The sequence below is a fragment of the Doryrhamphus excisus genome, chromosome 19 (genome assembly GCF_030265055.1).
Source record: "Doryrhamphus excisus isolate RoL2022-K1 chromosome 19, RoL_Dexc_1.0, whole genome shotgun sequence".
In the NCBI taxonomy this organism is placed as follows: Eukaryota; Metazoa; Chordata; class Actinopteri; order Syngnathiformes; family Syngnathidae; genus Doryrhamphus; species Doryrhamphus excisus.
Window position 1 is genome coordinate 2,347,672 of NC_080484.1, and position 13,672 is coordinate 2,361,343.

Here is a 13,672-nt window from a genome sequence, read left to right on the forward strand (position 1 = left end):
AAAAATAAAAAAAAAAATAAATAAATAAAAGATAAAAAAAAGCAACCATGTGACATTTGACGATTATGGATGTGACATATGACTTTTTCCGGGTAAAGTTGAAAATTTAAAAAACGATGACTAAAGTTCAAACTGTAACCATAAATCTGATGAGTAAATAAAAATAAAAATAAAAATAAAAATAAAAATAAAAATAAAAAATAAAAAAATAAAAATAAAATAAAATAAAATAAAATAAAATAAAATAAAATAAAATAAAATAAAATAAAATAAAATAAAATAAAATAAAATAAAATAAAATAAAATAAAATAAAATAAAATAAAATAAAAATAAAAATAAAAATAAATATAAAAATAAAAATAAAAATAAAAATAAAAATAAAAATAAAAATAAAAATAAAAATAAAAATAAAAATAAAAATAAAAATAAAAATAAAAATAAAAATAAATATTTTTAGGCCTCAAAATAGGCCACCGAGAAGGACATTTTGACCGGCTGATCAGAAAATCAAAAGATCCGATTAAAAAAAAATGCAGTGTGATCTTTTCATGTAGTAATCCTTTAGTCATTGAAGGTAACAATACTACGAAAAAGTCGTACAAACCGGAGTTGAAAATGAAATCTGATGACTAAACATGCCGACAATGTCGCACGATGTCGTTACGATCTAAAGGTTTGAGCTTGTTTTTTCGGAAAAACAATTTTTTTTGAATGATTTGTAGATACATACATGCTATGATATATGACTTTTTTTTATTGGTAAATATTGGTAAAAGATAAGATGGAAAAAAATACAATGCAATATTTTCATGTAGCAATCTTTTAGTCATTGATGGTAAAAAAAAATGCACAAACAACGTTTGAGGAAAAACACAAAGACGTCGAAATGTCGTGGCCATTTTTGAAGCTAAATTCCAGACGATGCAAGGTCAATGTGGCAAAAAAAAAAAATAAAAAAAAATACAGATTGCATTAGAAACACTTAACATATTCAATGTCAGCCATTTTTCAAAAGACAATTTCAGACAATTTTGACAATTTTGACAGAAAAGCTTGTTTCTACATTTTTTGCCTTCTTTAGTAATCAGCAGTAGAACATAGGCATAAGTTTCAGGAAAATATCAGTTCCCAACTAATTTCTGTTGTACATTTCTGACTCCAAATATGGCACAGAAAGGAAGAGAATTCAATTAAAAAATGATTAAAACCGACAGAATTTTTAAAAGAAGAGCCAAAAATCCAAAAATTTTGACAGAGAAGGTAAAACACGGCACGGAAAAATAATGAAAAATTGAAAAACAAACATGATTAAAAGTTCATTAAAAAATTTTTTTTTCCAAGAGATGCATAGGCAAATGTTAGTTTAAGTAAAAAACAAAAATTCTGGAAAAAAAATGGTTCCAAGTTATTTCTAGTCACAGTTGGCACAAACAGACCAAGGCTTTTGGGGTGTTGACTCCGCCCCCATGGCGAGGCAGGGCTGTGGTCGACTTCGCGTCATACATGATTGACAGGTCATACAAGTGGCGGTGCAAACACGCCAGGGCAGGGGTGTCCAAATGTGTGTGTGTGTTTGGGGGTGGTGGGTAGGGAGGGGGGGGCACATAGCGGGAGCCACAACTTAATTTTTCTAATTTTTTTCTATTATTCTTTGAATTTTATTTTGTTGGGTTTTTTCAGATTTCTTGTAAAATTGGGTCCATTAAAAAAAAAAAAAAAAAGCCATGGGCTACAAATACCCCTGAGCCACACTTTGGACACCCCTACAGTACATGTACTGTATGCATACGTACTTCTACTTCTAGCGGGGGCCACAAAAAGAATACAACTTAATTTTTAAATGTTTTTTCTATTATTCTTTGGATTTTATTTTGTTGTGTTTTTTGTAAAATTGGATCCACTAAAAAAAAAAAAAAAAAAAAAAAGCTGTGGGCCCCAAATGCCCCTGAGCCGCACTTTGCACCCCTAAAGCTTTTTTTTTTCTTCCAAATTTCTTGTAAAATTTGGTCCATTAAAAAAAAAAAAAAAACCTGTGGGCCCCAAATGCCCCTGAGCCGCACTTTGGACACCCCTAAATCTTTTTTTCAAATTTCTTGTAAAATTGGGTCTATTAAAAAAAAAAAAAAAAAAAAACAACCTATGGGCCCCAAATGTCCCTGAGCCGCACTTTGGACACCCCTAAATCTTTTTTTTTCAGATTTCTTGTAAAATTGGGTCTATAAAAAAAAAAAAAAGGTATGGGCCCCAAATGTTCCTGAGCCGCACTTTGGACACCCCTAAATCATTTTTTCAGATTTCTTGTAAAATTGGGTCTATTAAAAAAAAAAAAAAAAAAAAAAAAAGCTATGGGCCCCCAATGCCCCTGAACCGCAATTTGGACACCCCTAAATCATTTTTTCAGATTTCTTGTAAAATTGTGTCCATTAAAAAAAAACAAAAAAAAAAAAACTATGGGCCAAAAATGCCCCCGAGCCGCACTTTGGACACCCCTACAGTACATGTACTGTATGCATACGTACTTCTACTTCTACACTGATTTGCTGATGAGATGTATTCTTTGGAAGTGTACTTACTTACCTGAGAACTTACACTTTAAAATACTGCATGGTGGTTAAAAAAACTACAAAATTTGGTATTTCAAAAAAAACAAAAACTGCATTCACATTATATTGCATTTGTATGTATACTCGCTAAGATACTTCATAAAGGCACTTTCTTCAGGTATTAGGGTATTACGCCCTACAGATGGACCATCCCAGGGGGGTTTTTACCAGTTCCTCTGCAGCCATTTGGACACATACTCGTAGACCAGCAGCATAACAGCGCCCCCTGTGGCCAGACAAGGTACTTACATCCCAATGTAGTTTATGGTACAAAGAAGGAAAGTAAAAAGAAGTACGAGTGTGACGTCACCTGGTCCGAGCCTCATGATCTTTGGCACCAACCCCTTGTACAGCGCCAAGTACCTACACAAACAAATACTCCGTTATATATATATATATATTCTACACAGGACAGGTACTGTGGAACCTGTTTATCTGCAGGTTTTAGTGTACTCATGATTGAAGCTATGGTATGTACAGTACACGCAGTACACAAGTATCTGTCATGACCACACGCGGTTGCCATTTGACGCCCCTGCACAACCTGGTCAAGGTGTACAAGGTACAAACATGTACAAGTAGCATTAGGGTAGTACAAGTACAAGGTGTACTGTTTATGCATGTAGTACAAATACAAGTTATAGTGTTTATGCGTGTCGCACAAGTACAAGCTGTTTATGTGTGTAGTACAAGTACAAGGTATAGTGTTTATGCATGTAGTACAAGTACAAGGTGTAGTATTTATGCATGTAATACAAGTACAAGATGTAGTGTTTATGCATGTAGTACAAGTAAAAGGTGTTAATGCATGTAGTACAAGTACAAAGTGTAGTGTTTATGCGTGTAGTACAAGTACAAGGTGTTTATGCGTGTAGTACAAGTACAAGTTATAGTGTTTATGCATGTAGTACAAGTACAAGGTATAGTGTTTATGCATGTAGTACAAGTACAAAGTGTAGTGTTAATGCGTGTAGTACAAGTACAAGATGTTAATGCTTGTAGTACAAGTACAAGGTATAGTGTTTATGTGTGTAGTACAAGTACAAGGTATAGTGTTTATGCATGTAGTACAAGTACAAGGTGTTTATGCGTGTAGTACAAGTACAAGGTGTTTATGTGTGTAGTACAACTACAAGGTGTAGTGTTTATGCATGTAGTACAAGTACAAGATGTTAATGCTTGTAGTACAAGTACAAGGTGTAGTGTTTATGCGTGTAGTACAAGTACAAGATGTTAATGCTTGTAGTAAAAATACAAGGTATAGTGTTTATGCATGTAGTACAAGTACAAAGTGTAGTGTTTATGCATGTAGTACAAGTACAAGATGTTTATGCGTGTAGTACAAGTACAAGTTATAGTGTTTATGCATGTAGTACAAGTACAAGGTATAGTGTTTATGCATGTAGTACAAGTACAAAGTGTAGTGTTAATGCGTGTAGTACAAGTACAAGATGTTAATGCTTGTAGTACAAGTACAAGGTATAGTGTTTATGCATGTAGTACAAGTACAAGGTGTTTATGCATGTAGTACAAGTACAAGGTATAGTGTTTATGCGTATAGTACTAGTACAAGATGTTTATGCGTGTAGTACAAGTACAAGGTATAGTGTTTATGCATGTAGTACAAGTACAAAGTGTAGTGTTTATGCGTGTAGTACAAGTAAAAGGTATAGTGTTTATGCATGTAGTACAAGTACAAGGTGTTTATATGTGTAGTACAAGTACAAAGTGTAGTGTTTATGCGTATAAAACAAGTACAAGGTGTAGTATTTATGTGTGTCATACAAATACAAGGTGTTTATGCGTTTAGTACAAGTACAAGGTATAGTGTTTATGCATGTAGTACAAATACAAGGTATAGTGTTTATGCATGTAGTACAAATACAAGGTATAGTGTTTATGCATGTAGTACAAGTACAAGGTATAGTGTTTATGCGTGTAGTACAAGTACAAGATGTTTATGTGTGTCGTATGCTGTACATGGAATGTAGTTTTAGTAAGTATACAGTACGTGTATAAGTACTATCTCAGCAACTACCTGCTGCTTAATGCCTTCAAGGTGATGATGCTCCCCCTCCCCCATCTGCCCCAGTCCGCCCCCCCCATGTCCCCGCCACTGCTGGCGTTAATAAGGCTGGACCCACTTCCTCCCTGGCCCCGTGTCTGATTAGATTGACCCCGGGAGTGCGGCGCGCCTCGTTAGGGTGCGCTTAACGACGTCTCCCATGGGGACCACTAATTAGCTGCAACTGTGTTGTGTTAGGACGGGGGGGGGGGGTGTCCTAACTTTTTCCAGCCGGGGCCCCATTGACAAGAATGGAAAGATGGGGGCGAAGGGGGCGGACCGTGAAAATGAACAATGCCGCAGATAGATCGCAGGCCTGTGGGATCCATTGTGACCCCTCGTCCAAAATGGCCACCATGCGTCATAATCCAAAACAGGGAAGAACCAAAGATCCGACCTACCCTTCCTCCCGGTAGACCAGAGCCATGGTCTGGAAGCAGGTGCGGTACTTGATCTCTCCGGGGACCGGCTGAGGGCCCTGGATCCGACTTTTGGCCACGTCGAAGGGAATGTTGACGCAGGAAGAGATGGTTCCCGACACCAGGCCGATGGTGAACTTCCTCAGGAACTCCAGCGTCGGATCCTGGGACACAAATAACTCATTATTATTATTATTAATAATAATAATAATAATAATAATAATAATAATAATAATAATAATAATAATAATAATAATAATAATAATAATAATAATAATAATAATAATAATAATAATAATAATAATAATAATAATAATAGTAACTCATCCACTCACAACTTGGGTTTTTACACTTAATTTTATTATTTCTATTATTTTTATAATAAATAATAATAATTTTCATTATTATTTACTTAAATATACAAACAAATATACATACATACACACATATATACGTATATATAAATACATAATAATAATAATAATAACAATAACAACAATAATAATAATAATAATAAATTTAAGTAAATATTATTTACTTAAATATACAAACAAATATACATACATACACACATGTATATATAAATACATTAATAATAATAATAATAATAATAATAATAGTAACTCATTCACTCACAAATACAAGATCTTGGGTTTTTACACTTAATTTTATTAATATTTACTTAAATATACAAACAAATATACATACATACACACATATATACGTATAGATAAATACATTAATAATAATAATAATAATAATAATAATAATAATAATAATAATAATAATAATAATAATAATAATAATAATAATAATAGTAACTCATTCACTCACAAATACAAGATCTTGGGTTTTTACATTTAATTTTATTATTATTTACTTAAATATACAAACAAATATACATACATACACACATATATATGTATTTATATACATAAATAATATTAATAATAATAAAAAAGAAATACTGCATCCTTGAAGGGAATCTTGCAGAATATTCATCATCATTTTGCTAATTTAATCTAAAAATATACTTAACAATCCAAGGATTATTATTGCATATTTTTGGTATTTTTCTTGCATTTACTCACCAAATATTGCAATAATTATTTCAGTAATTTTACAAGATTAATATACACAAGTAACATAAAATTAAGAGTAAAAGTAACTAAAGAAAACGTAAATATTAAACAATAAATACTTTTCTCATAATATTTCAAAAACCACAAAAAAATAAAGTAGTTATAAATAATAACTTTATGGAAATTAAGTAAATATATTATGAGAATAATGTCACAATTCTGAAAATAATATTTAGAAAAAAGTTGAAATAAGTTGGTGGAAAAAAACAACAGAAATGAAAAAAATAATATATATTTTTTTCATTTTGAATTAAAAAAATATATTTTTAAGTCACAATATGAAAAATAAAATAAAATTGCAATTTTAAAAAAAATGTGGTTAGGAAAACTTAAAAAAAATTAAAGTAGCTATAAATAATAACTTTATGGAAATAAAGTAAATATATTATGAGAATAATGTCATAATACTGAAAATAATATTTAGAAAAAAGTTGAAATAAGTTGGTGGAAAAAACAACATAAATGAAAAAAAAAAATTTTTAAAATCATTTAATTTTTTTTAAAATTTTGAATTAAATTTTTTTTAAGTCATAATATGAAAAATAAAATAAAATTGCAATTTCTTTAAAATGTGGTTAGGAAAACTTTAAGTTTATTGAAATAAAGTAAATATATTATGAGAATAATGTCATAATTCTGAAAATAATATTTAGAAAAAAGTTTAAATAAGTTGGTGGAAAAAAACAACAGAAATGAAAAAAATTATAATTTTAAAATTATTTTAAAAAGTTTTTAAAAATTTTTGAATAAAAAAATATATTTTTTAAGTCATAATATGAAAAATAAAAATGTGGTTAGGAAAACTTATAATATTATGGGAATGAAGCCAGAATATTATAGGGAATTCAGTCACAATGTTAAGAGAAAAAAAATTACAAGAAGGAATATGAAATCATTGAGAAAAACGACTACAAATAAATTTAAAAAAATTGCTGTGTTTATTTTTCAAATAATAAGCGTTAGAAATTTTAAGTGGTATTTTAAGTGCTATTTTAGGAGAATAAACTTAAACTACTTAATATTATGTGGACAGACATGTCATTTTAGTGGGATAGAAATCTTTGCGCTCTGATTGGCTGAAGAGAAGCATGTGATCTCCGGGGCAGCCGGAAGGAGAAATGATTTCCAAGAAGGGTTCATGCAGGCGGGTTCGGGGGGAGGCATATGGGGGCAATTTGGGTAATTGGGCTGCCACTCGGCACAGACGTATTACTGTAAGTCAAAAATACCAAAATGGGACGGCAGACTCCGGAGAGCTCCGACGGCTAATTGGCCAGGATATTTGATTTTTTAACAAATTACAGAAGCTTCTCTTTTTCTTTGTGAGGAAGGCGGAAAGGGGGTACCCCAAGGAAGGGGTGTCCAAACCTTTTCACAAATAACTTGAAATAACTTGAAACGCATATTTAGAAGATTGATAGTGTTCTTGTCTCATTTTGTTCCCCCATTTTCTTTTTCTTCTTTTCCATCCCCTCCTGCTCTGGTTTGGCGGCTCTTAACAATAAACATAAAATAAAGCCAAATAATACTCCATATAACAGGGAATAATAATACTATCTGTGCTAATGGTTAGACAGGACTGATCAATAGTGTTATTTTTATATTTATAAAAATATTAATTTATTTTTATTTTTTAGAAATAATATTAAATGAAAATAATACAAAAATAATATCTTTAAATTTTTTTTATATATTAAAAATATTATAAATCGTGATGATGTTATGGAGAGTAAACAGAAATATCTAAATTATTTTTATATATTAAAAATATTATAAATCGTGATTGGATGTTATGGAGAGTGAACAGAAATATCTAAATTATTTTTATATATTAAAAATATTATAAATCGTGATTGGATGTTATGGAGAGTGAACAGAAATCGCTAAATTATTTTTATAAATTAAAAATATTATAAATCGTGATGATGTTATGAGAGTAAACAGAAATCTCTAAATTATTTTTATATATTAAAAATATTATAAATCGTGATTGGATGTTATGAGAGTAAACTGAAATCTCTAAATTATTTTTATATATTAAAAATATTATAAATCGTGATTGGATGTTATGGAGAGTGAACAGAAATCGCTAAATTATTTTTATATATTAAAAATATTATAAATCGTGATGGATGTTATGGAGAGTAAACAGAAATCTCTAAATTATTTTTATATATTAAAAATATTATAAATCGTGATGGATGTTATGAGAGTAAACAGAAGTGTCTAAATTATTTTTATATATTAAAAATATTATAAATCGTGATGATGTTACGAGAGTAAACAGAAGTCTCTAAATTATTTTTATATATTAAAAATATTATAAATCGTGACGGATGTTACGAGAGTAAACAGAAATCTCTAAATTATTTTTATTTATTAAAAATATTATAAATCGTGATGGATGTTATGAGAGTAAACAGAAGTCTCTAAATTATTTTTATATATTAAAAATATTATAAATCGTGATTGGATGTTATGGAGAGTGAACAGAAATCGCTAAATTATTTTTATAAATTAAAAATATTATAAATCGTGATGATGTTATGAGAGCAAACAGAAGTCTCTAAATTATTTTTATATATTAAAAATATTATAAATCATGATTGGATGTTATGGAGAGTAAATAGAAGTCTCTAAATTATTTTTATATATTAAAAATATTATAAATCGTGATGGATGTTATGAGAGCAAACAGAAGTCTCTAAATTATTTTTATATATTAAAAATATTATAAATCGTGACGGATGTTATGAGAGTAAACAGAAATCTCTAAATTATTTTTATTTATTAAAAATATTATAAATCGTGATTGGATGTTATGGAGAGTAAATAGAAGTCTCTAAATTATTTTGATATATTAAAAATATTATAAATCGTGATGGATGTTATGAGAGTAAACAGAAGTCTCAAAATTATTTTTATATATTAAAAATATTTTAAATCGTGATGGATATTATGAGGAGTAAACAGAAGTCTCAAAATTATTTTTATATATTAAAAATATTTTAAATCGTGATTGGATATTATGAGGAGTAAACAGAACACAGTATTAGCCTGTTAGCTAGGTAGTACTTGGCTAGCTAGCCTAGCTTAGATGTGGATTAAAAAAAACAAACAAACCAATGACGAGGACATGTGATTGGGTCGGGTACATTACCGGGTTAGCGGGAATGGCATCTTTAACGTTGAAGTAGAAGCCAAAATAGATCATGTTGAAAACTCCATGGCGTCCCAGCGTTGACGTCAGTCCTTTATTCAGACCCTTCAGCCCGAAGCCGTCCGACTTGATGATGAGTCTGGCCTGAGCGAACGAGGACGGTTGCTGTGTGGGACAAAAAAAAAAAAAGTGTGTCGGGAAGATCCACGTGACGTAGAATAAAAAATAAGCTGGTAATCCAACGCACCACTTTGAAGGAGTCTCGGTTGGCTTGAAGGCTGACTTTCACCACCTCGAACGGGTTGACCACCACGGCCTCCGTCAGGCCGGCGCCCAGTCCCGCTGCAGACAGCGCCTGTACGGATTGGATTTTTGGTCTTGTAGGACTTATACTCCAGTACGACTTATGTATGTTTTTTTCTAGCTAATTATGAATTTTTGGCCTTGTGTGACTTATGTATGTTTTTTTCAACCCAATGATGTATTTTTGGCCTTGTGTGACTTATACTCCAGTGTGACTTATGTATGTTTTTTTCTACCTAATGATGTATTTTTGGCCTTGTGCGACTTTTACTCCAGTGTGACTTATGTATATTTTTTTCTACCTAATGATGCATTTTTGGCCTTGTGCGACTTATACTCCAGTGTGACTTATGTATGTTTTTTTCTACCTAATGATGTATTTTTGGCCTTGTGCGACTTATGTATGTTTTTTCTACCTAATGATGTATTTTTGGCCTGATACTCCAGTGTGACTTATGTATGTTTTTTTCTACCTAATGATGTATTTTTGGCCTGATACTCCAGTGTGACTTATGTATGTTTTTTTCTACCTAATGATGTATTTTTGGCCTGATACTCCAGTGTGACTTATGTATGTTTTTTTCTACCTAATGATACATTTTTGGCCTGATACTCCAGTGTGACTTATGTATGTTTTTTTCTACCTAATGATGTATTTTTGACCTTGTGCAACTTATACTCCAGTGCGACTTATGTATGTTTTTTTCTACCTAACTATGTATTTTTGGTCTTGTAGGACTTATACTCCAGTGCGACTTATGTATGTTTTTTTCTAGCTAATTATGAATTTTTGGCCTTGTGCGACTTATGTATGTTTTTTCTACCTAATGATGCATTTTTGGCCTTGTGTGACTTATACTCCAGTGCGACTTATGTATGTTTTTTTCTACCTAACTATGTATTTTTGGTCTTGTAGGACTTATACTCCAGTGCGACTTATGTATGTTTTTTTCTAGCTAATTATGCATTTTTGGCCTTGTGTGACTTATACTCCAGTGTGACTAATGTATGTTTTTTTCTACCTAATGATGTAGTTTTGGCCTTGTGCGACTTATGTATGTTTTTTTTCTACCTAATGATGTATTTTTGGCCTTGTGCGACTTATGTATGTTTTTTTCTACCTAATGATGTATTTTTGGCCTGATACTCCAGTGTGACTTATGTATGTTTTTTTCTACCTAATGATGTACTTTTGACCTTGTGCAGCTTATACTCCAGTGCGACTTATGTATGTTTTCTTCTAGCTAATTGTGCATTTTTGGCCTTGTGCGACTTATGTATGTTTTTTTCTACCTAATGATGAATTTTTGGCCTTGTGCGACTTATGTATGTTTTTTCTACCTAATGATGTATTTTTGGCCTGATACTCCAGTGTGACTTATGTATGTTTTTTTTCCACCTAATGATGTATTTTTGACCTTGTGTGACTTATACTCCAGTGTGACTTATGTATGTTTTTTTTCCTAGCTAATTATGCATTTTTGGCCTTGTGTGAATTATACTCCAGTGCGACTAATGTATGTTTTTTTCTACCTAATGATGTATTTTTGGCCTTGTGCTACTTATGTATGTTTTTTTTCTACCTAATGATGTATTATTGGCCTTGTGCAACTTATACTCCAGTGTGACTTATGTATGTTTTTTTCTACCTAACTATGTATTTTTGGTCTTGTAGGACTTATACTCCAGTACGACTTATGTATGTTTTTTTCTAGCTAATTATGAATTTTTGGCCTTGTGCGACTTATGTATGTTTTTTCTACCTAATGATGCATTTTTGGCCTTGTGCGACTTATACTCCAAAACGACTTATGTATGTTTTTTTCTACCTAATGATGCATTTTTGGCCTTGTGCGACTTATACTCCAAAACGACTTATGTATGTTTTTTTTCTACCTAATGATGTATTTTTGACCTTGTGCAACTTATACTCCAGTGCGACTTATGTATTTTTTTTTCTAGCTAATTATGTATTTTTGGCCTTGTGCGACTTATGTATGTTTTTTCTACCTAATGATGTATTTTTGGCCTGATACTCCAGTGTGACTTATGTATGTTTTTTTCCACCTAATGATGTATTTTTGACCTTGTGCAACTTATACTCCAGTGTGACTTATGTATGTTTTTTGGCCTTGTGTGACTTATGTATGTTTTTTTTTCCAGCTAATTATGCATTTTTGGCCTTGTGTGACTTATACTCCAGTGTGACTTATGTATGTTTTTTTCCTAGCTAATTATGCATTTTTGGCCCTGTGTGAATTATACTCCAGTGCGACTTATGTATGTTTTTTTCTACCTAACTATGTATTTTTGGCCTTGTACGACTTATACTCCAGTGTGACTTATGTATGTTTTTTCTACCTAATGATGCATTTTTGGCCTTGTGCGACTTATGTATGTTTTTTCTACCTACTAATGATGCATTTTTGGCCTTGTGCGACTTATACTCCAGAACGACTTATGTATGTTTTTTCTACCTCATGATGCATTTTTGGCCTTGTGCGACTTATGTATGTTTTTTCTACCTACTAATGATGCATTTTTGGCCTTGTGCGACTTATACTCCAGAACGACTTATGTATGTTTTTTCTACCTCATGATGCATTTTTGGCCTTGTGTGACTTACACTCCAGTGCGACTTATGTATGTTTTTTCTACCTAATGATGTATTTTTGGCCTTGTGCGACTTATATATGTTTTTTCAACCTAATGATGCATTTTTGGCCTTGTGCGACTTATGTATGTTTTTTCTACCTACTAATGATGCATTTTTGGCCTTGTGCGACTTATACTCCAGAACGACTTATGTATGTTTTTTCTACCTCATGATGCATTTTTGGCCTTGTGTGACTTACACTCCAGTGCGACTTATGTATGTTTTTTCTACCTAATGATGTACTTTTGGCCTTGTGCGACTTATATATGTTTTTTCAACCTAATGATGCATTTTTGGCCTTGTGCGACTTATGTATGTTTTTTCTACCTACTAATGATGCATTTTTGGCCTTGTGCGACTTATACTCCAGAACGACTTATGTATGTTTTTTCAACCTAATGATGCATTTTTGGCCTTGTGTGACTTACACTCCAGTGCGACTTATGTATGTTTTTTCTACCTAATGATGTATTTTTGGCCTTGTGCGACTTATATATGTTTTTTCAACCTAATGATGCATTTTTGGCCTTGTGCGACTTATGTATGTTTTTTCTACCTACTAATGATGCATTTTTGGCCTTGTGCGACTTATACTCCAGAACGACTTATGTATGTTTTTTCTACCTCATGATGCATTTTTGGCCTTGTGTGACTTACACTCCAGTGCGACTTATGTATGTTTTTTCTACCTAATGATGTACTTTTGGCCTTGTGCGACTTATATATGTTTTTTCAACCTAATGATGCATTTTTGGCCTTGTGCGACTTATGTATGTTTTTCTACCTACTAATGATGCATTTTTGGCCTTGTGCGACTTATACTCCAGTGCGACTTATGTATGTTTTTTCTACCTAATGATGCATTTTTGGCCTATTGCGACTTATACTCCGAAGCGACTTATATTCCAGAAAAAACGGTCTATAAATCCAGTATACATGTAGTGTTGTCTCGGTGAGATGGTGATGATAAAAATATGACGTGATCATTAAAAAGAGTCATGAGGTTAAGTTGACCTCATCTCATTGGGTTCAAGGGTTCGTATTCAAATGCTGAAATGTTGCAACGCTGCATGTATTTGCACGAATACATGTGTGTGTGTGTGGGGGGGGGGTAATGGGAACATGTCAGGAACGTGTCTACGGCTCATTCGTCTTCCTGCCTTCTTTATCCTGCTGTCAGAGCCCCGGGAGCCATCCTCCTCAGACATGCCCCGCCATATTTACACAGGCCGCCACCTTGGCATTCGCTGTTTGTGTTCTTGCCCGCCGCGTCCCGATTAATCACGTTGAAGACATTCAGCTGGGAGACGCTGAGAGAGAGCA

General features: G+C 32.1%; 1 protein-coding gene across 2 annotated transcripts in view; it reads right to left on the reverse strand.

Annotated features, from left to right (window-relative positions):
* Nucleotides 1-885: 885 nt before the first annotated feature.
* slc25a21 (solute carrier family 25 member 21) overlaps nt 886-13,672 on the reverse strand; it is a 147,147-nt gene continuing 134,360 nt past the window's right edge. For both annotated transcript variants that reach the window (XM_058056513.1, XM_058056512.1), the window contains exons 7-11: nt 9,638-9,745; nt 9,391-9,555; nt 5,071-5,252; nt 2,915-2,967; nt 886-2,830 (exon numbers count right to left, since the gene is read on the reverse strand). In XM_058056513.1, the coding sequence (XP_057912496.1) occupies nt 2,769-2,830; nt 2,915-2,967; nt 5,071-5,252; nt 9,391-9,555; nt 9,638-9,745 (570 nt within the window). In that variant the 3' untranslated portion in view covers nt 886-2,768. The remainder of the gene's footprint in view (nt 2,831-2,914; nt 2,968-5,070; nt 5,253-9,390; nt 9,556-9,637; nt 9,746-13,672) is intronic.